The 18,365-nt window shown below is 48.0% G+C and overlaps 8 protein-coding genes across 8 annotated transcripts; 3 read left to right on the forward strand and 5 right to left on the reverse strand.

Moving 5' to 3' along the window:
- Window positions 1-2: 2 nt before the first annotated feature.
- On the reverse strand, window positions 3-1,907 carry LY89DRAFT_684139 (kynurenine aminotransferase-like protein; the record flags this gene model as incomplete). Its single annotated transcript, XM_018214822.1, has 5 exons — window positions 1,777-1,907; window positions 1,545-1,709; window positions 1,103-1,362; window positions 982-1,054; window positions 3-933 (listed from the first exon to the last, which is right to left on the reverse strand). Coding segments are annotated over exons 2-5 (1,270 nt in total), but the record flags the coding sequence as incomplete, so codon positions are not given.
- A 118-nt stretch (window positions 1,908-2,025) lies between these two features.
- On the forward strand, window positions 2,026-3,285 carry LY89DRAFT_684140 (uncharacterized protein). Its single transcript, XM_018214823.1, has one exon. It carries the CDS (start codon window positions 2,254-2,256, stop codon window positions 3,124-3,126), a length of 873 nt encoding a protein of 290 aa, XP_018072567.1. The 5' UTR covers window positions 2,026-2,253; the 3' UTR covers window positions 3,127-3,285.
- On the reverse strand, window positions 3,216-5,492 carry LY89DRAFT_41869 (FAD/NAD(P)-binding domain-containing protein). The gene is made up of 5 exons (XM_018207389.1): window positions 5,361-5,492; window positions 5,215-5,318; window positions 4,943-5,139; window positions 4,451-4,895; window positions 3,216-4,405 (listed from the first exon to the last, which is right to left on the reverse strand). The coding sequence occupies exons 2-5, from the start codon at window positions 5,277-5,279 to the stop codon at window positions 3,505-3,507; spliced, it is 1,608 nt and encodes a 535-aa protein (XP_018072568.1). The 5' UTR covers window positions 5,280-5,318; window positions 5,361-5,492; the 3' UTR covers window positions 3,216-3,504.
- On the forward strand, window positions 5,428-6,703 carry LY89DRAFT_684141 (V-snare-domain-containing protein). The gene is made up of 3 exons (XM_018214824.1): window positions 5,428-6,064; window positions 6,118-6,524; window positions 6,592-6,703. The coding sequence occupies exons 1-3, from the start codon at window positions 5,885-5,887 to the stop codon at window positions 6,677-6,679; spliced, it is 675 nt and encodes a 224-aa protein (XP_018072569.1). The 5' UTR covers window positions 5,428-5,884; the 3' UTR covers window positions 6,680-6,703.
- Window positions 6,704-7,023: 320 nt separating this feature from the next.
- LY89DRAFT_644206 (cytochrome P450 monooxygenase) lies at window positions 7,024-9,550 on the forward strand. Its single transcript, XM_018211824.1, has 8 exons — window positions 7,024-7,615; window positions 7,663-7,770; window positions 7,910-8,340; window positions 8,386-8,721; window positions 8,769-8,794; window positions 8,867-8,951; window positions 9,011-9,165; window positions 9,220-9,550. The coding sequence occupies exons 1-8, from the start codon at window positions 7,399-7,401 to the stop codon at window positions 9,380-9,382; spliced, it is 1,521 nt and encodes a 506-aa protein (XP_018072570.1). The 5' UTR covers window positions 7,024-7,398; the 3' UTR covers window positions 9,383-9,550.
- A 1,445-nt stretch (window positions 9,551-10,995) lies between these two features.
- Window positions 10,996-12,766, reverse strand: LY89DRAFT_41899 (uncharacterized protein). Its single transcript, XM_018207393.1, has 2 exons — window positions 12,691-12,766; window positions 10,996-12,529 (listed from the first exon to the last, which is right to left on the reverse strand). The coding sequence occupies exon 2, from the start codon at window positions 12,379-12,381 to the stop codon at window positions 11,101-11,103; it is 1,281 nt and encodes a 426-aa protein (XP_018072571.1). The 5' UTR covers window positions 12,382-12,529; window positions 12,691-12,766; the 3' UTR covers window positions 10,996-11,100.
- A 1,631-nt stretch (window positions 12,767-14,397) lies between these two features.
- Window positions 14,398-15,824, reverse strand: LY89DRAFT_717811 (uncharacterized protein). Its single transcript, XM_018218371.1, has 2 exons — window positions 15,618-15,824; window positions 14,398-15,560 (listed from the first exon to the last, which is right to left on the reverse strand). The coding sequence occupies exons 1-2, from the start codon at window positions 15,737-15,739 to the stop codon at window positions 14,576-14,578; spliced, it is 1,107 nt and encodes a 368-aa protein (XP_018072572.1). The 5' UTR covers window positions 15,740-15,824; the 3' UTR covers window positions 14,398-14,575.
- A 388-nt stretch (window positions 15,825-16,212) lies between these two features.
- LY89DRAFT_614822 (cytochrome P450 55A3) lies at window positions 16,213-17,970 on the reverse strand. The gene is made up of 6 exons (XM_018210703.1): window positions 17,869-17,970; window positions 17,639-17,814; window positions 17,445-17,551; window positions 17,234-17,390; window positions 16,539-17,187; window positions 16,213-16,487 (listed from the first exon to the last, which is right to left on the reverse strand). The coding sequence occupies exons 1-6, from the start codon at window positions 17,870-17,872 to the stop codon at window positions 16,375-16,377; spliced, it is 1,206 nt and encodes a 401-aa protein (XP_018072573.1). The 5' UTR covers window positions 17,873-17,970; the 3' UTR covers window positions 16,213-16,374.
- Between the last annotated feature and the right edge of the window lie 395 nt (window positions 17,971-18,365).

The following is an 18,365-nucleotide window of genomic DNA, read 5'->3' on the forward strand; positions in this document are numbered from 1 at the left end:
ACTCATTTGTGATTATTGCTTGAGATATCGTACTCTAAAGCTATCAAGAGGCTCTATTCTATGTATTTCTTTAAGTCCCGTAGCCGCTCCTTCGCCTGCTCAAGAATTTCATCTTCCTTGCAAACTGCAAAACGCAACCAATCCTCGCCAATATGGGCATTTTCATCGGTATAGAACTCCGTAGGAGGAATAGCAGCAACTCCTACTTCGGTGATCAGAAACCAACTAAGTTTGAAATCTCTCGGCCTATCCTTGACGTGATCTGGGAATGGATAATTCGCCGGAATCTTGACCTTCTTCATATTGACCAAGACAAAATAACCTCCCTCAGGATCAGAGAATGGTAGATCTAATTCCTTCCAAATCTCATTGAACTTGTCCATCTTGCCCTTCATCTCCTTGACTGCTGAGACCCAGAAACCTTCAGCGTCGGCTTGCTCAAATCCTACAGCTGCTGCTTCTTGTAGTGGCGAGACTGAGGAGTAACAGATTCTGGTGTGTGCTGCAGCCACATACTGAATAAGGTGGGGCGGGCCAATGAGCCAGCCTACTCGCCAGCCGGTGGCATAGAAATTCTTGCCCGCAGAGCCAACAGTTAGAGTAAGTCTCTCGACTTCTGGAGATAGTGTGGCAATCCGCGTGAAAGGGACATAGTACAAGCGATCATAAACTTCATCTGAAAGAATGATGATCTCGTTCTTCACGCAAAGGCCTCCGATCTTGATGAGTTCTTCCTTGGAAAACACTTTGCCAACTGGATTGTGAGGGGTGTTGAGTACGATCATCTTGGTGCGAGGTGTGATAGCGGCCTCGAGTTCTGCAAAATCGATAGTCCATTCTCCTGCTGAAGTGTCTTGTGTAGCTCCTTTCGGAGGCGGGTGTAATGGTACATATTTGATCTTGCCGCCTGGCATTTCGATGTTGCTGATATATCTGTCTGTTGTCAGTAATTATTCTAAAGAATTAGGGACAATGACTTACTGGTCGAAGAAAGGCTCGAATATGATAACTTCATCACCTTCTTCTATAAAGGCCATAAAAGCACTCAACATTCCTGTTTGAAGTCAAAATCTGCTACTTCGTAGTACTAATGCTGACTGACCCTCATTTGCTCCAGTTGTGATAGTAACCTCTGTGTCTGGGTTCAGCTTTCGTCCCCATAGTGGCGAGTAAGAATCTGCGATAGCCTTCTTTAGACGAGGTCGCCCTCTTGTGGGAGAGTATTGGTTGCAATCGACTTTCGTAAGGGCTTCCTGAGCAGCTTTTATGATGAATTGAGGTGGGTTGTAGCCAAAGAAACCCTGGCCCATGTTGACAATAGGCTGCTTAGGAGAAGCGGCAGCCCCCTCGTTAACGATGGTCCTATACGTCTATGTCAGTTCCAACATTCAGGGAAGGTATGCTGTGTAACAAAGCGATGTATTCTTCTAGCGGGGTACATTGAAGCTACCCCGCCATTCTTACTCTGTTCCCATCCATTTGGTACCAATGTTGGAAACAAATTAATGTAGCATATATTAGGGAAGTCCCGTATTGCGACTCACCAAACATCTTGTCTTCTGCCAGCGACTCTTGCTGCAGGCTGTAGTTTCCCTTTGCTAGTCATAGTGGGGGTGAAGCAGCGTCGAGCTTCAAATCCGTTTCGGTTGATTTGATTTCTGTTGAACAGTGCGAGTCGGGGAACTGAAGTGATGGTTCTCATATGGGAACTACATGCGAAATATGTCAGGATTTTCCCCTCACGACCAATGCATCCAAAGGGCGCAGTGTGCTCACGAGTTGAGAAATGTTAATCCTAGATGCTTACTTTTGTGATGAAGGCCGAGCTTCGGAATTGCGTCAATTACGGCGGCAATAGGCCACGATCGGTCAAATATGCTGAGGTGAATATTGTCGGTGAAGAGAGAAAATTTGCGAAAATGAATGTCTGATCAAGTAACACAAAGTCTCTAGTCAATCTGGGAAAGAGAATGTCCTGTTGCACCAGACTACTTGCTATTCCTACCCCTTTTTGGCTAAGTGTTCCCTTGGTTCTCCAGACCAGACTGATGCAAGTGACGGGCGGGATGAGCCGCATCAACATCGAATGTGGGGAAGGATTCGCTGGATCGCATCTCGTATCTCTGAATCCAATCCCCGTCGATACCTCTCCAGACCAGCTTCTGGTACACAAATTAGGAGCAAGCATGTAAGATTGAAAGGATCTTGAGGCCGAGTCTACATTGCTTTCTTGCAGCAAGACTTTCCGCCACAATGTCATCCTTCCAACCTTCACAAGACGGGATGGCAGCTCCAGTCCTACCCATCACCGTCCGGTTCACGACCTCGATTCCCGACCTCCCACTGGATATACCTACCGCAGACTCTACAACCGTCATAGCACTGAAGCACCTCATCCGCTCCAAGCTCGAACCCCCCACATCCAAGCACCGCTACCGCCTAATCCACAGCGGCAAGCTCCTCAAAGACGACGACATCCTCTCCACCGTCCTCAAGATCCCCTCCCCTCCCCCACGAACCCCCGACCCTAAAGGAAAAGGCAAAGCCATTGAACCTGCCCCGCCGCGAGTCTACATCAACTGCTCCATTGGCGACATTCTCACTTCCGCCGAGCTCTCCGCGGAAGCTCTAGCCGCAGCAGCATCTACGAACAAGAGCAAGAAACGCACACCGAGCGAAGGCAGAGATGCCGAACTCGTACAGCCGAAAAATACAACGCCGGCTCCGAGGGGCTTTGAGCGGTTGTTGCAGGGTGGGTTTACAGCTGCGGAGGTAAATCAGCTACGGTTACAGTTTCGCTCTATTCAGTCTAATATACATACTCCGGATACGATGCCCTCTCCGAATACGTTGTTAAGGATGGAAGATGCATGGATAGATGATAATGGCGGGACAACGGGGACTGGTGGATCTGGTCCTGGATTTGACTTTGGAGATTCGGATGGGCTGGGAGGAGGGGCATTGGATGATCTGTTATGGGGGAATATCATGGGGTTCTTGTGGCCGTTGGGATGTGTCGGGTGGTTGATCAGAGAAGAAGGGGTGTGGTCAAGGAGAAGACGGATTGCGGTCTTCACGGGCTTCGTGCTGAGCCTTTCATTCGGGATGCTGAGGGTTATGTCATGAACGTGTAAGAAATATTGCATGGTCGGCGTTGAAAGGGTTTGCAGGGACCAACTTTGATACCCCGAGATTTAGTGCATTCGATGGAAAGCAAATCGTACTTTCACAGCTTGATAATTTCTAGACCGGGACAGACATTGTGTGAAGAATATGCCGGTGGCGAGAGCGAGACATTCCGTCCATTTCATAATCTGTGAAGATTGAGGACTTTTTGAGATGGCATAGTAAATGACCTTCGTTGAGCACATTCACTGTGCTGAGATAGTGACTCTTATTAGGACATGGAAAAGTTTTGCGCTAACAACCTACAGGTCGTGAATCGTCATTCATCCGAGAAAAACAAATCGCTCAAAACTCCATATACCATGCATGCCGTACTTCTCACTGCACTTTCTTGTGTCCCTTCTTCAACGGTGTCTCGTTCCGTGGTCCCCTCTCAACACGGAAGATCCGCTCTATTATAACAATGAAGAGTTGAATAAGCATTATTAAAGCTCTTAGAAGCAGATCTGCTAGACCGAGAACAGGTCTTTTCCCTCTGCTGAAAGTGCTATCTCTGAATTTGAAAGGTAGTTGGGCACCAAGATGATCTTGTGCAACTTTAATACCACTAGAGAAACCATCTTCATGGAAGCCATATTTCGTCCACGCACCGCAGTAGCTTATACCCCGCGTATTCTGTATCCGTGGCAGTAGGCTTTGCGAGCGGATGGACTGCGCGTTGTAGAGGGGATGCGAGTATGAATATCGGCCTTGTACCAGTGCTGGGTCGGGCTCATGGAGTGGATTCAGTGTCACGAGGACGTCTCCAAAGGTTTCCGGCTGGATGTGTTGTAGAATGTTCATGTTGTAAGTGAGGCATACTTGATCCACATTGTTCGAGTACCCAGTAGACTTGGTGATATAATTCCATGAAGACCAAGCTTTCCTCGACCTCGGCATCAGGGACAGATCCGAGTGGAGGATAGCAGTATTCTTGCTAGTATTGAAACCAGACAAGACATCTTTCTCTTCGTGGTCGGCTTCTGGTAGAACCAGAGCATGAGCTTGGTCACCGTGAGTTGCAATAATGACGTGGTCGTACACTTCAGACTTGCCACTCTCGAGGTGGACTCGCACACGACCGTCATCGTCATTGGTCACTGACTCGACATGGGTGTTGAGGAAGATGTGGTTCGGTGGGAAACCTTTCATAATGGCATCAACATAGGCTTTGGCTCCGTCCCGGATGGTAAGCCATGATGGTCTCGTAGCAACAGTGCTTAGAAGATGATGATTCCACCTAGACAATTAGCAAGGATTTTTTTGACGCATATACTACGCTTACATGAATCTGACTAGAGTAATTGCAGGGAACTCGAGAGAACATTTGTCGGGACTTGTGCTCCAGACGGCCGCGGCCATTGGAATTAGATAGTCGTCTCGGAATGCGTCTGAGTATCCTTCTCGATCGAGATATTCTCCAATTGTCTCTTGCTTCTTCGCATGATGGATGTGGCTTCCATTGCCGTTCCCGTTGCCATTGATCTCCATTGTAAATTCTTCACTCTTCTCTTCCTCTTTCAGCAGATCCAGTGCAAATTGGTTGAAGCGTATTATGTCGAATATCATCCGCCAGAGTCGGGGGAAGAAGATGTTCTTCCGTTGTGCAAAGACGGCAGATAGAGAGGTTCCTGCCCATTCGAATGTTCCCTGGTCTCGCGAAACTCCAAAGGTCATCTCGGTCGGAACCGTAGGTACTTTTATAGCTTTCAGGAAAGCTATGAAATTGGCTGTGCGGGGTCAGCATGTATCAGTGAGAGGGGCACAAGAAGCTCACGATAAGTGGCAGTATTGAGAACAATAAAGCCAGTATCTACCATAGTCTTTGCCTTTCCCTTTTTGAACTCGACTGTGTTGGTATGGCCGCCCAATCGATCTGCAGCTTCATAGATGTATACATCGTGGTGAGTGCGATTCAAAGCCCATAATGCGCCAAGTCCTGCGCAACCACTGCCGATAATTGCAACCTTCTTTCTAGGAACGTTATGAGTTAGGGATGCCATAATTAAAGTTGGGAGAAGCTGTAGGTAGAAGAGATATTATATTCACGAGTCATGATTCTCGTCACCGAGTGAAGTGGCACTGATAGAGGATGTTGCTGGCTGTGACGGCATGATTCCTGATTGAGGTGCGTGGAACGGGAGATTTAGTGGCTTTCATGTGAGACCAAATCCAGTGATTGTTAGTTGACATACAAATAGAGATACTAACAAAGTATATCCAAAGAATAGAAAAGGATCATCGTTGGAAGTTTACAGAGGCTCGTATGAGAGTGTTTGAAAGTCTGTCCAAGCTCAAACTCGATATTATAATTCGAGGAATGTTTGATATCGTTATGCACAGGGTTGTGTGTATCCCTGTAGATTCTATTCTATTGTGGATTCACTGTGGCTGGTGGTTTGTGGCGGAACTACGATGTTCCTGAAAGCAGTGTTCCATTGTTCCTCAGACATCCTAGCATGACCGATCTCTTCAAACACCAACATACATTCATCTGTTCACATCTCTGCATCGACTCCAGAATATCTACGCATTCCTCTCTCACGACGTTCACTGGTCAGCTGCATCGCCACTACGGACGTTAGTGACCCAGATCCCCAACCGGCCTTTTCTAGCTCCGACCCGAGACGCTTCTCTTCCTGAAGAAGGCAACGACGATAACACCACAGATTTCCGCCTACGACAAGTATCATCTCCCTACAACATCTATCCATCCACAATGGCAAACCCACTCGATACCGACGCAGGCTCTGAGCTTTTCAGCAGCTACGAAGCTGAGCTCAAACTGGTTCAGGCCGATCTGAGCCAAAAGTTGGATCAGATTCCGGACATGGCAGGCGAGCCGCGCAAAGCAGCAATCAGTCAAGCAGAGCGAGCGTTGGAAGAAGCAAATGAGTTGGTAGGTTGTCGGATTGTGTTCTATGCCTGGAAGAAATACTGAGTCTGTTACAGCTCGATCAGATGCGCCTCGAGAAGCAGAATATACCCTCAGCCACTCGCACCAAAGTCAATCAACGATTTCGAAACCACGAGTCCGATGTCGATGCTGCGAAGAGGAAGTTGAGGTCCCTGGCTGATGATCGCTCTGCTTTGTTTGGATCTCGATATTCTGACAACCCGAATGATGTCCAGCTCGAGCAGAGACAACAGCTCCTCACCGGAACCGACAGGTTAGATCGCAGCTCGCAGAGGCTGAAAGCTAGCCAAGCATTGGCAAATGAGACAGAGGCAATTGGAGCGAGCACTCTTGCCGACTTGCATAGGCAGAGAGAGACAATCCAACATACGAACGACATGCTGCTCGAGAGTGAAGGTTACGTTGATCGCAGCGTAAAGACGTTGAGGGGGATGGCTCGTAGGTAAATCGTCCCCTTTGTCCTCCAAAAAGAAACTACCCGTGACGAATAACTGACAGTTTTGGTATAGGATGGCTACAAATAGGATTATAACGATCTCGATCATTACGGTTTTGGTTCTGCTTATCATTGCTGTAATTTACAGCAAGTTCAGATGATGCAGTGGGTTATTAGCGCTTCGGTAGTCTTCAGATACTCCTTTTCGTTGTAGGAATACTCGGGTTATAATAAAGCAAGCATTGTACATTTGCAATCACGCGCACATTTTAAACGATACCTTGATGTTGATTGGAAAGTAATAACCGACGAAGTTGTGTCTCGAGTCAAGCTTGATAAGCATTTTCACACGCGGCATTATGTCAAATTGACAGTGTAGGCCTTTGTTTGGCTAGAATGTCCTAGCCTCGTCAGTTTGTCGATGGAGGTGGTGGACATTACTTTAGATTTCCCTGCCCAGCCTGAACATCAGGGCTCAATGCTTGAACTCAAGTGAGTCTTTGCGTCCTCATAAAAATCGTCTTCAGATGACAGTCTATAATAGTATGTCTACCGTCCCACTCAGACTAGGTTCTCGAATTTCGTCCCGGTGAGTAACGCCACAGGCCGGGATAGCAAGTCATATCCACGCTGTCGGCTAGCCAGCTCTGCAAATCCAACCAATGCATCTTCTTCAAGCCCAAGCGCTCGTAAACTGAGAGCCACTGGTGAAAGCCATCAGCTCGGAACTATGGTTCACTAACCCGAAGCTCGAAGGAGAGACCTAAAAGATGAAGGTATTCCGGGACGGATCAACTTGCTGATAGCACCCCTCTTCCAATACGTATTTCCTTCTCTTGTGTAATATTCTCTCTACTTCAAAGCCCCTTGGCCATATGCGATGGCTATCTTCACAAGCTTAAATACCGTTCTCTTTGCTATCTTTGCTTTCATCTTCTACACCATCGGTCTTGTTCTATACCGTCTATTTCTAAGCCCAACTTCTAAATTCCCGGGGTCGAAACTTGCAGCATCCACTCTTTGGTACGAGTTCTACTACGAAGCAATCTTACCAGGACAATTTACTTTCAAGATTCGAGAATGGCATGAGAAATATGGTAGCTCCGTTGACTCTTAACAAGTGCCGGCGTCTGATATGTTGAAGGTCCAATAATTCGTATAAATCCCTACGAGATTCACGTCGATGATCCGGGTTTCTATCACACCGTATTCTCCAATTCCGGCATCCGAGACAAACATGCGTTCTATACTGGTAAGAGCGGCTCTCTTCCTATTTATCTTGAAAGCAAATGCTCTTCAGCGGGATGTGTATTCCAAGACTGTCAAGCATGCATCTTTCCACCTGGAGCTGAAGGAATCAAGAACACTAACTCGTCCTCCCTTCCAAAAAGGCCAATTCGGCAACCCAAACACAGCATTCGGAGCCGTATCCCACGACACCCACCGCATGCGCCGGCAAGCGCTCAACCCTCTCTTCTCCAAAGCATCAGTCGTTCGCCTAACGCCCGTTATCTCTACTATCATCGAGAAACTCTGCCGCCGTATTGACGAAGTGAAAGGGACAGATCGTCCCTTAAACATGAGATTGGTCTACATGTGCTTCACCACCGACGTGGTGACTCGATATGCGTTGAACCGCAGCTGGGATTTACTCGATAGTGCCGATTTCTCGCCCCTGTGGAAGGAGATGGTCAGGAGTACGGGCGAGATGACGAAGTGGACGAAGCAGTTTCCGTGGTTGTTCGGGGTGGTTAAGACCTTGCCGGAGTGGGTGATTAAAGGGTTGAAGCCGGATCTGGGGTTGGTTCTTGACATGCAGACAGTTTGTATCTCGTTCCATTGATAGGATAACTATTAATATTGACAGAAAATCAACACCCAAATTCTGCAAATAATGCAAGAAAAAGAACCCAAGCCCGCCATCTCAGATGAGCAAGAACAACTTCCTCGAACAATCTTTCACGCTCTGTGGAATAACCCCAATATTCCCTCCGAGGAGAAAAGCATTGATCACTTGGGACAGACGGGACAAGATGTCATCGGAGCAGGAGGTGAATCAACAGGTGCCGCTTTGGCTGTCACTACATTCTATCTCCTGAATACTCCTAGAGCGCTCAAGAAATTGAAGACAGAGCTAGAGGAGGCAATGCCGGATAAGTACGGGCAGTGGGCTTTGAGTCTTGCAGAGGGCTTGCCTTACTTGGTTCATCTCCTCTAAAGCATTTATGAAGTAAGAACTAATAGAAACAGACAGGAGTAGTCCTCGAAGGATTGAGGTAAGCTCTCCCTTTACCAGTTCTAGGTCCCAGACCCGGTCTCATCCCCTTCCGAAACTCACATCACCACAGACTCTTCTACGGCGTCTCCAGTCGTCTCAGCCGCATCGCACCCACCACACCCCTCAAATACCAAAACTGGGAAATTCCCGCAAACGTAGCATTACCCCTCCTCCCCCTTCTCAACTCCCTCACTCACTCATCCCAAACATCCAGACTCCAATAGGACTAACCAACTTGCTCCTCCACCACCACCCATCCATCTTCCCCGATTCGCACTCCTTCCTCCCGGAGCGCTGGCTCGACAACCGCCCGCTTGAGCATTACCTGTTTTCGTTCTCCAAGGGCTCAAGGCAATGTGTTGGGATTAAGTAAGGCTCTCTTTTTCTATAAGAGGGGGTGGAAGGGGCTGATGAGGATTGTAGTTTGGCGAAGGCGGAGATTTTCTTGACGCTGGCGACACTGTTTAGGAGGTTTGAGATGGAGTTGTTTGATACAACGTTTGAGAGGGATGTGGACGTTAGGCGGGATATGTTTTTGCCGCAGCCGAGTAGGGAGAGTAGGGGGATTAGGGTTGTGTTTAGATGAGGTGGTGGGAGGAGATGTGGGAGATGAGAGATTGGTGATTGTGATTGTGAGGGTTGAGTATTGTGGCGCTGTGGGACATTAATCGAATGAGAGAGAAGCGCACCACGAGAAGGGACAATGCGAGGAAGGAAGGAGGTTGATGTGACGTATTTAGACATTGAGATTGGCATTATGTCTTAATTTGTATCCTGACAATCATAAGACATTAATGTCCTACACCACCTCAGATCCCCTTCTCAGACTTGAAACTACATCTCTCGCCCCAACAAGATGATCAACAATAGTAACGGGAATACAAAAAGTTATCGTATAACTCCATCTTACTCCCATGCTAAATCATTCGTCGCCATCGAACACCACCCCACAGCACCATGCCATATCTTCGTGAGAAGCAGCTCCTCTACCGTATTAACCCCAAAACCCAAAACTCCAAAAACCAAAGGCGTAGTAACCCGCGAGGGTCCTAGCCAGTAATGTATTTTGTCTATCCATTCTTCCTTGCCTTTTCCCATCCCCTTCCATGCTCCATATTCCATCTCCCGTATATCATCTCTCCATCATGCCATTGACATGTATATATCCGAAGTACCGGAAGGTTGGACGCCGATAATGATTGATCGGCAACGTATCCGCAGAGCGGTTATGGACAGGATCTATGTATATGTACATATACATACACGATCGTGTCAACATTCGAATGAGACCCGGAAGTGAGAGCCGGGGAGGTCGTCCTTCGTCCTCTAACGTATGTGCGCTTTTTTGGGGGGTTTTTTGGGGGCTTTTTTTTCGTAGTCGTGATGTGCAAATTGGGGAGGGATATATGTGCAGGAATGGAATTTTTTGTTGAGTTTTTTCTGAACTGAATGAGAATGTAAGGTCGCCGAATGAGACATAATGAGGTGGGGACCTCAGTACCAGTATCGTTGAGGAGCTGGTAAGTTGTCGGTGTGGTCGAACCAGTGTAAGCAATGTCGTTGCACTAGGCGCGAGCAACTCCTGTAGATCCATCATCATCTCCGAAATCACCATCTTCGATGGCCATCCTATAGTAACCAGGATCTCCAAGACAGTCTATCCATGTATCCTCGAAAGCAGGTACCGTTTCGTATAGAAGAGCCATCATCGATCAGGCAGGGTAGGTAGAGGAATGCAAGCATGTATTGACTCTCCAGAAGACTTCGCAGATTGATTGGTAGTGTCGCAGATGGCAGATATTCCGCTCTAGGAGGAAGATAGCTTTCGAGTCGATGAGGTAGGAAAGGTGTCACCTGGTGACTGGTATAAAAGTTGAGCCTTGGCCGAGAGGCAAAGACAAGTAGCAAGACAGCGACCTCCAACGCAAAAGCAGACAGTTCGTTTTAAAGTTTTTTTCTTTCTTTTTTGGTGGGACTTTTGGGCAGACGATAACATGCTCGGTTGCCCTGAAAGGCTCGTTTCGTCGTATGTACTGAAGCAAGTAGATCTAATGCAAGACAGAGGAAATTGGGATCGTTCGTCGTAGCAGATCATGGCAGCTTTTCATTTGAGCTAAAGGAAAAGGCCGTGATTGTTGCAAGACGCATGGGAAAGCGAAGGTATCGAACGGAAAGCAATTGGACTTCGTGACACTTGAGTCGCAGACGTAGGCAAGGAACTCGTAGATGCAAAGATTGACCGTCGTCTCATGAGTAAGACAGTAGGTCAATGATCTTGCCTGGATGATGATCGTGGCAAGGAGACTACGCTGTAGTCGTTCCATAGTCCAAGGCCGTATCAGTGTGCTTCAAGCGATGGTGAGCGACGAGATCCTGGTGAGTAGCGAATCCGTAGTAGACACCATTAAGGTATCGACCTCTTGGACAACCGTCAACTCTGCAAAGGATTGGCCCATGATATTCAGTGTTGTGCTTATTCCTTTTGTCGCTACGAGCTATATTGTCATGACCAGTGCAGTAAGGTTTGTCGCAATACAGAGGAGGAGCATGGGACTTTGACAGGCTATGACGATGGAGACTATGCTGACTACCGAAGGGCTTTGGCTCGAGGCCACCTCGACGAAATTTGCAACCCGGATGTGTGCACCAGAAGTTCTTTTGATGCACTTGGCGGACGTGAGCGAACCAAAGGTTGGGTGTAGCGAAAGTGCATTTGGTTGAACATCCTTCCCAACTGCATCTCTGTTCTTTCCACGTAGATAAATCCATGTGCTTCTGCCATAGGTGGACATTGTAGTCATTAAGAGTAGCGAAGACTGGTGCTTGCGCAGCATCCAAGGGTTGAGGACATAGGAAGCATTCCGAAGGAAAATCTGGGCTATCGTTTGGAGCTTGTGAGGCAGTCATCTGGGCTGCTCGGGTGTGCGGTGGATCGACGACAGAAGATTCGGCAGAGTAACTCGGCTCTTCATTCTGCAGCAATGCTGGTTTGGCCATGACTTGCATGCGATCAGTCCAACCGGCAGAGGAGGTTGTCGCGGAATCGTTGTCAAGCTCCGGCTTGACGACATTAACTTCGAGGTGCTGAAGAGCACTGGCTTGCACAGGTGGATCGAACTGATGTGAATGAGCATGTACATTGCCTTGCTGTAGATGTCGAGACACTGTGGACAACGTTCCACCGTATGGTGCATCCAATGCCGACAAAGAGGGATCAAGATGGAACATCTGGTCGGTGGAATTGACACGTTGACTTGCAGAGACAGAAGCATTGTAGTCAAGATGAGAGTCATAAGCCAGTGAGTTGATGCCGTTTGAAGCTTGCAAAGGGTAATTGAAATAGGGCAGTGAGCTCGCGAAACTTGACGTCGCAGAAGTTGCACCGTAGGTAGGCATTACAATCCCAGGGGACGACCGACCCGAGATTTGACGATTTGCAAGAGCTATAGGAGTACGCAGTGACAGTGGGGAAGAAGACAGAGTTGTCGATGTCCTTTTGGAGAGTGCTTGTTGCTTCGGGAGTCGGCCGTCAGTGCCAGGGCTGGCCTTTCTCTTAGGAGGGCGAATCATGTTAGATGCTTGCATCAACAGTAGCCAGAGAGACACGAAATCGTCGTTATAGAGAAGGAATGTGGTAAGGATGGCTGCCGAGTATGGGGATGAAAGATCCTTTGCTTGCTAATAAGTCGCGAGCTGTTGACATGCACGAAGCGGTATGTCGCTGTTGGCGAGACTATCGGTGTCAGAAAATGGTGAACAAGAGAAACAACGAGCGATAAAATAAGAGCAAGTTATGCTAGATTAATACTGAGGTGAAAGGCAGAGGGAGGTGCGGTGAGATACGGTGAAGTGAGGTGGTTTGACGGTGGATAATCGCCAGAAGGGGAGACATACTCGATATGTACTTGCTACTACGAGTTGGGCGTTGACTAAAAAAAATTGTTTGGCGACTCTGTGGCCAACCGTTGCTTCCGGGGTCTCTAGCAGCATCCGAAATGTCGTCGTAAGAGGGAAAGGGAATTGCTGATAGTAAGGTATGAATAGACTTGATACTTTTGGATAATACTCGGATTATTTCCTGAAGATTCGGAAGAGAAGGAGGAGAAAGCAGAAAATTCGTTGGTGCTTGACACCTCAACAACCTTCACTACTCGAAGTCCATCATTTGATTGTCCAGGAAGCCTCAGGATAAGTGCTATGTTGAGGTGGTTCGCGCTCTCTCATGAGAAATCGGGCCCGGCGCTAGTCTCGTCAAGCTTCGTCGACATTGGCCAACGACTTTCTCACGACAAACCTTCCTCGACTTCGGTTGCCTCGCCGTGATGTGTACAATTGGCCACTTCGAATGGAGCATCATGAAGTTGTAGACTGTGATCATCACTGGTCTTTGTCAGACTTTTCTCACCGTTGCGACCAGAATGTAGACCGTACTCACGTAACGATCGTGATGTTTCGCCGGTGACCACCCCTCCAATAGCATCATCACTCGAGTCGGACTTAAGCATACTCCAAGCACTGTGCATCCTCTGCCCCGTGACCTAGAGGACTCTGCAGCCCCTCGCCGGACCAGTGCACCTAGCCATTGTGCCTACTTGTTGCGCGCAAATGCGAAGTACGCAGTGCGCAGAAGTCGAGCATCGAGGCATTCCTGCGTGTGATAGGCCCGCAGCCGAGAAAGTGGCATTTTAGACTCGGCTATGTTGAAAGAAGGGAGGCTTTCGTTGTGGCAGACTCGTGGGCGATTTGCTTCGAATCTCGTCGGCGCAAAGTGTTGTTGAAGACAGGATCTTGCTTGCAAAACAGACAAAAAACTCCAGATTTCAGCTCAAGTGGGGAGACACACGGTTTTAGAACAATCGCAAATTCGCAACATACACCATAATGATCCCTTGGCCCCCGCAATTCTGTTTCTGGATATGATCGAGAGCCGCCTCCTAATCGAGCCGCCGGGGGCGGGATGCACGAAGATGTGATTGGTCGGAAGGAGACACACGCATGCAAAGAATCGATTGAAAGGAAGTGGAGGCGCACCCATCTCGCAATTATCCTTGGACTCAACTTTTCAGCTGAGCAACAAGGGTCTTGAGGAAGGGAGGAAAGAAGGATGGACACTGCGATATATATGACAAAATTTGGAGAGCAAAACAACATTGCTAATACTCAAGACCTCACGCTTTATTTGATACAGATAAAACTGCAATACGCAACACAAGCTTCTCAGCCCATTAGAATTGGAATTTGGGGGTGCTCATCACACCCCAAGGGAGTACAAGTCTCCCTTGGCTGCAGCCGCACGCTTGTGCGAGGTTATCAATGCAGTGATTAGCCTGGAAATTAGACAAGAGCTCGACATGGCGTCAAACGTACAATACTGACAGATACGAAGACACGGAAAATCCGGAGATAAAGGTGATGTTGGTGAGAGATAGAACCATCAAGTATTGAGGATGAAAAGTTTGTGTGTGATGCATTGTTCGTTGGCCGATTCTATCGCTAGCTCATGCGGAGAAAGGTTGAATTGCTTCACATTGGATGAACACCATTGTGTGCGGCCAATCCAAGTGGATATACGAAGCGTCTTCACTTATGTAGGACAGTTCTGCCCGATTTGTTTGTATGGCATTCGGTCATATGGTTGCGGCATGTTGGCCAACAGCAAAGGCTCAATTGGGCAACCGGAATTAGAATGATCTGGGCCATAATGGTTATTACAATTACAACTTCAACCGACGTCCTTGTCTATACATTCTTGTCCACTATGTTTCTATACTGCTCAAGGCTAATCTAATCCACAGCATATACTGCAATCATAAACCTCTTCGCACATTACATGCTCGTCTCTCAACGCCTTGTTCCCACTCTGCTTCGCGATGTCTCTGGCCTTCAGAACCATCGACCAGGCCATTTTATGGTCGAGTTGCAGATGATCCAGAAATCCGCTCTCACAGAATTGCGATGCAAATTTCTTACATGATCCAAGAGCGCATTCGAACTCTCCATGTTGCTTGCCGATGTGCTTGGCCGTGCTGTCGAGCTCAGGATTCAGTTTCACCATGCAGTGTGGTACAAACGGACAAGGGTCAGTGTCGTGAATGTCCCGCAGATGGTTCATCAATTTGTCCTTCCTGCTGAAGTCCCTTCTTTCGGTCGTACAACTTGGAAAGGGGCATTTAATCTTTGTGCATTCGATATGGACTGAGTTTATATGGCGTTGAAGATCCGCTTTCCCTCGAAATGGAGTTTTATGTCGGCAGCCTTCTACTACACATACTAGGGGATTGATATGTATATTGTTGATATGGTCTTCAAGAAGCTTCTTTGTCCGATGTCGGGCTTTCGACGGACATCCGTACCAAGTACAAGGCGAGCCTTGCGTCCACTCATCTTGAATGTTCCGAGAATGTTCCTTCATATGGCTTTTCCAATGTTCGGCACTGTCAAACGGACTTGACTTTCTACATCGTGGCCAGTTGCAATCATACTGCTGTTTTGTCGTCGACGACGCTTTTTGTGCCGTGTAACATCGTTTGCCTGATTCTTGAAGGACGGGAAAGTGTACCAGGCCGCCAAAGCCGACGAAACTCGTCGGTGTCTGAAAGTGGTAACCGCTAGAGCCCTGTTCGAGGTCCACCAGGGGCCACGGTTCCAGTTCAGGATTCGGCTCCCAAAAGTTGTCGGACCAGGAAGATATGTCAACATCTGAGCAGGGCGAACCAGGAAGATACGACGTGGACGTTGAGTCTGGTATGATTTGAGGAATTTCGCTGTGATTGGTCAGGCCCTTTTCTTCAAGCGAAACAGAAGGGGGTGAAAAGCCTCACCACTTTGGGGCTGTGATAAGCTCGCCACTGGGCCACGAATCAAGTGAGTCAAAGATAGCCGGCTCGAAGAAGGCGTTGTAATCTTCTGATAAGTCGGGAAATGTGGCTTGATATGAGTCCATCCCGGTGACGCAGGACCGGGGATGTTTAATTCAGCTCGAGGTTCGCAGTTGACAGCAATGAGGCTCTGTACCGCAAAATGGCGCAACATCTTGTTCTGAGGACTCTGGGGAGAAGGTTCCTTATATAATTCGATCCCACGTTCCACCGAGTGACCTCACCTAGTCGCAGCTTTCGGGCGTCCGCCGTCCACACCTCGGGGCCGTCTTATGATATAAGCGGTATAGTGAAGCTTCTGCGTCCCATTCAATGCCCACAAGCCACGACTGAGAGTCCGCATTTTGAACAAGGGCAGTCCCAAGACTGCTTTTACGCCAGACAAATGGACTCCTGGACGAGCGAGCACTTTGGGCAAGAATGCCTCCTCATTGTCTTTTATTCCTAGACCCTACAGCACCACAACAGGACAAAGCAGTTTTACAGCACTTCTGAAGATTTTACAACTCACAGAAAGTCACATCAGATTGAAATGCAACCTGAATTGACTAGCAAGCTCGAAGAATATTGCAATTTGACACTCATTTCTACATTTTCATTGCCCAGATTCATATATCTTCATCACAATCCAGACTATTAACAACATTCAGACTACTTACTGATAGATCCAGGCATCCAGCACTGAAACAACTCCACGATACTAGAAGACAACAGGCAGTTCACTAAGTCCTACGTCCTTTTTAGGCGGCGAGTACTTCACGTCCTCGAACCCAATTGCCAGCCGCAACTTAGGCATCTTTTGCCACAAGGCGCCTAGTGAACAAATCAGCGAGATAAGCACTGACAATGGACGAGACACTTTACCAAAAACAATCTCCAACTCAGCCCTGGCTAGCCATTCTGCAACACATCGGTGTTCTCCCCAACCATACCCCAAAGCTTCCTCCTTCCCTCTTAGTCTTTTGATATCGAATACGTCAGCATCTGGGTACACGTCTTCATCTCTGTTTCCGGACTGCGTGGCGGCAATGATACCTTCTCCTGACTTGATCAACTTGCCTCCAATGACCACATCCTCCTTTGCAACTCTCCTCGTTGCGAGGGCCGAAGCGGTATGGAATCGACAAAGTTCTTCGACAAACGGAGCACTCCATTTCTCAGGATCTGCTTTCAAGAGCTCCAGTTGATCAGGGTGTTGCAAAAGTGTTATGACACCAAGCAGGATCATGCTCGTCATGGTAGCATTTCCGGCTACTAGAAGCAAGAACGCAATTTGGACAACATCGTCTTTCTTCAAATGTCCCGGGATGAGCTGTTCGTTGACAAGATGGCTAATAAGATCCTCTTTAGGCTCCAAGAGACGTTCTTCGACAAGCTGCCCCATATATGAGAGCAAGGCTGCATTGGCACTCGAAGCTTCCGATGCCGTGGCAGATCCGTTTCCTCGAATTGCTGCGAAAGTCGTCAGGCGTTCAAGATCGGAGAATGGTACACCGAGGATGCTATATATTGTCTAGGAGCAGTTAGCATGACTCTATACACAGATTCCGATGTCCTACGTAAGAGGGGGCAGGAATGGCAAATTTCTCGCCCAGATCTATGGGTTGGGAATTGCCTTCTTTGATTATGGCATCTAGCAGCGAGTCCACAGTTTTCTGGATATTTGGACGCATGCCATTGATATGCTCTCGAGTGAAGAGCGGTTCTACCATGCTCCTATTTCCATATTTCAGCTCGTTCGACTTGAATGGCGTATTTTGGGGTAGTTACCTCTGCTGCATATGCTCTGGCGGGTCCATATCCACAAACGTAGGCTTGTTCTTCGCAGCGGCTTTTCCTCCAGCAGATAGCTCTGGGAATCCGGGACGTGTGCGTTGCTATTTCTCATCAGAATCGTTCAAAAGTCAATGTCGTAAACTGCTTTCAGCCGGATCCTGTGGATACGCAGAAAGTGAAAGACGGACCTTTGACAATCGTTGATCTGTCAATACACTGCAGATATCTTTGTGCTTGACTACTAGCCATGCAAGACTCCCATCCCATAGCTCGACCTGAGATACGGGCTCAGTGGCCCGGAGATGGGCATACTCAAGTGGTGGCTCTGTGCCCGAATGGCGAGCGAACGGGAATTTTGGTGGTGCTATATTGAAAGTTAAGTTACTGCGTTTCCCTCACGACGAAGGCAGAATCTCACTCATGGATTCAGAAGCTAGATATTCAGATCTTGATGTTCAAAATAAACTACACGATGATAGTAGTAAGACTGCAGAAAACCCAAGAATCAAAACCCTTTCAAACCCCTCCCTCATATACCCTCCTCAAAAACCTTCACATAAATCCAAAATCAGACCACTGCCCCAAAGCATCCAAAAAGTTACACAACAGCAACCCCTCTTCCTGCACCGCGCTGACAGGAGATATACTTCCCGTGCAAACCCCTTCGACATACCTGCCCTGCCCCACCACTCCCGAAAACCCGAGTCACATATGCAAGCGCACGGTCAGCAAAGCTGGGATTGAGCATGAAGGCTTGACAGGGAGGGGAGGGTAGGCTATTTTGCTCCGAAATATAGACGCGGAGACGCGGAGATGGTGGGTGCTTTGTCAGCTGCATGTGGTGTCAGGAGATCTGGGTTTGGAATCAGCGGCATGTGCTGGGAATGAGATGGGGATTTGAGATGGTTGTAGTGA

This window comes from Mollisia scopiformis, assembly GCF_001500285.1.
Source record: "Mollisia scopiformis unplaced genomic scaffold LY89scaffold_10, whole genome shotgun sequence".
NCBI classification, from domain to species: domain Eukaryota; kingdom Fungi; phylum Ascomycota; class Leotiomycetes; order Helotiales; family Mollisiaceae; genus Mollisia; species Mollisia scopiformis.

What these genes read in the sequence shown, in the direction of transcription:
- LY89DRAFT_684140 (XM_018214823.1), top strand. Translation starts at nt 2,254, where the DNA reads ATGTCATCCTTCCAACCTTCACAAGACGGGATGGCAGCTCCAGTCCTA.
- LY89DRAFT_41869 (XM_018207389.1), bottom strand. Translation starts at nt 5,279, where the DNA reads ATGCCGTCACAGCCAGCAACATCCTCTATCAGTGCCACTTCACTCGGT. An exon ending in TCTCAATACTGCCACTTATC is followed by an intron (nt 4,896 to 4,942) that starts GTGAGCTTCTTG and finishes GACCCCGCACAG; the next exon opens with CCAATTTCATAGCTTTCCTG. An exon ending in ATTACTCTAGTCAGATTCAT is followed by an intron (nt 4,406 to 4,450) that starts GTAAGCGTAGTA and finishes CTAATTGTCTAG; the next exon opens with GTGGAATCATCATCTTCTAA.
- LY89DRAFT_684141 (XM_018214824.1), top strand. Translation starts at nt 5,885, where the DNA reads ATGGCAAACCCACTCGATACCGACGCAGGCTCTGAGCTTTTCAGCAGC. An exon ending in TGGAAGAAGCAAATGAGTTG is followed by an intron (nt 6,065 to 6,117) that starts GTAGGTTGTCGG and finishes AGTCTGTTACAG; the next exon opens with CTCGATCAGATGCGCCTCGA. An exon ending in TTGAGGGGGATGGCTCGTAG is followed by an intron (nt 6,525 to 6,591) that starts GTAAATCGTCCC and finishes GTTTTGGTATAG; the next exon opens with GATGGCTACAAATAGGATTA.
- LY89DRAFT_644206 (XM_018211824.1), top strand. Translation starts at nt 7,399, where the DNA reads ATGGCTATCTTCACAAGCTTAAATACCGTTCTCTTTGCTATCTTTGCT. An exon ending in CAAACATGCGTTCTATACTG is followed by an intron (nt 7,771 to 7,909) that starts GTAAGAGCGGCT and finishes CCTTCCAAAAAG; the next exon opens with GCCAATTCGGCAACCCAAAC. An exon ending in ACTGGGAAATTCCCGCAAAC is followed by an intron (nt 8,952 to 9,010) that starts GTAGCATTACCC and finishes CCAAACATCCAG; the next exon opens with ACTCCAATAGGACTAACCAA.
- LY89DRAFT_41899 (XM_018207393.1), bottom strand. Translation starts at nt 12,381, where the DNA reads ATGCAAGCATCTAACATGATTCGCCCTCCTAAGAGAAAGGCCAGCCCT.
- LY89DRAFT_717811 (XM_018218371.1), bottom strand. Translation starts at nt 15,739, where the DNA reads ATGGACTCATATCAAGCCACATTTCCCGACTTATCAGAAGATTACAAC. An exon ending in CTTATCACAGCCCCAAAGTG is followed by an intron (nt 15,561 to 15,617) that starts GTGAGGCTTTTC and finishes GACCAATCACAG; the next exon opens with CGAAATTCCTCAAATCATAC.
- LY89DRAFT_614822 (XM_018210703.1), bottom strand. An exon ending in CAGATCAACGATTGTCAAAG is followed by an intron (nt 17,552 to 17,638) that starts GTCCGTCTTTCA and finishes GATGAGAAATAG; the next exon opens with CAACGCACACGTCCCGGATT. An exon ending in TGAGTTGGAGATTGTTTTTG is followed by an intron (nt 16,488 to 16,538) that starts GTAAAGTGTCTC and finishes TTTGTTCACTAG; the next exon opens with GCGCCTTGTGGCAAAAGATG.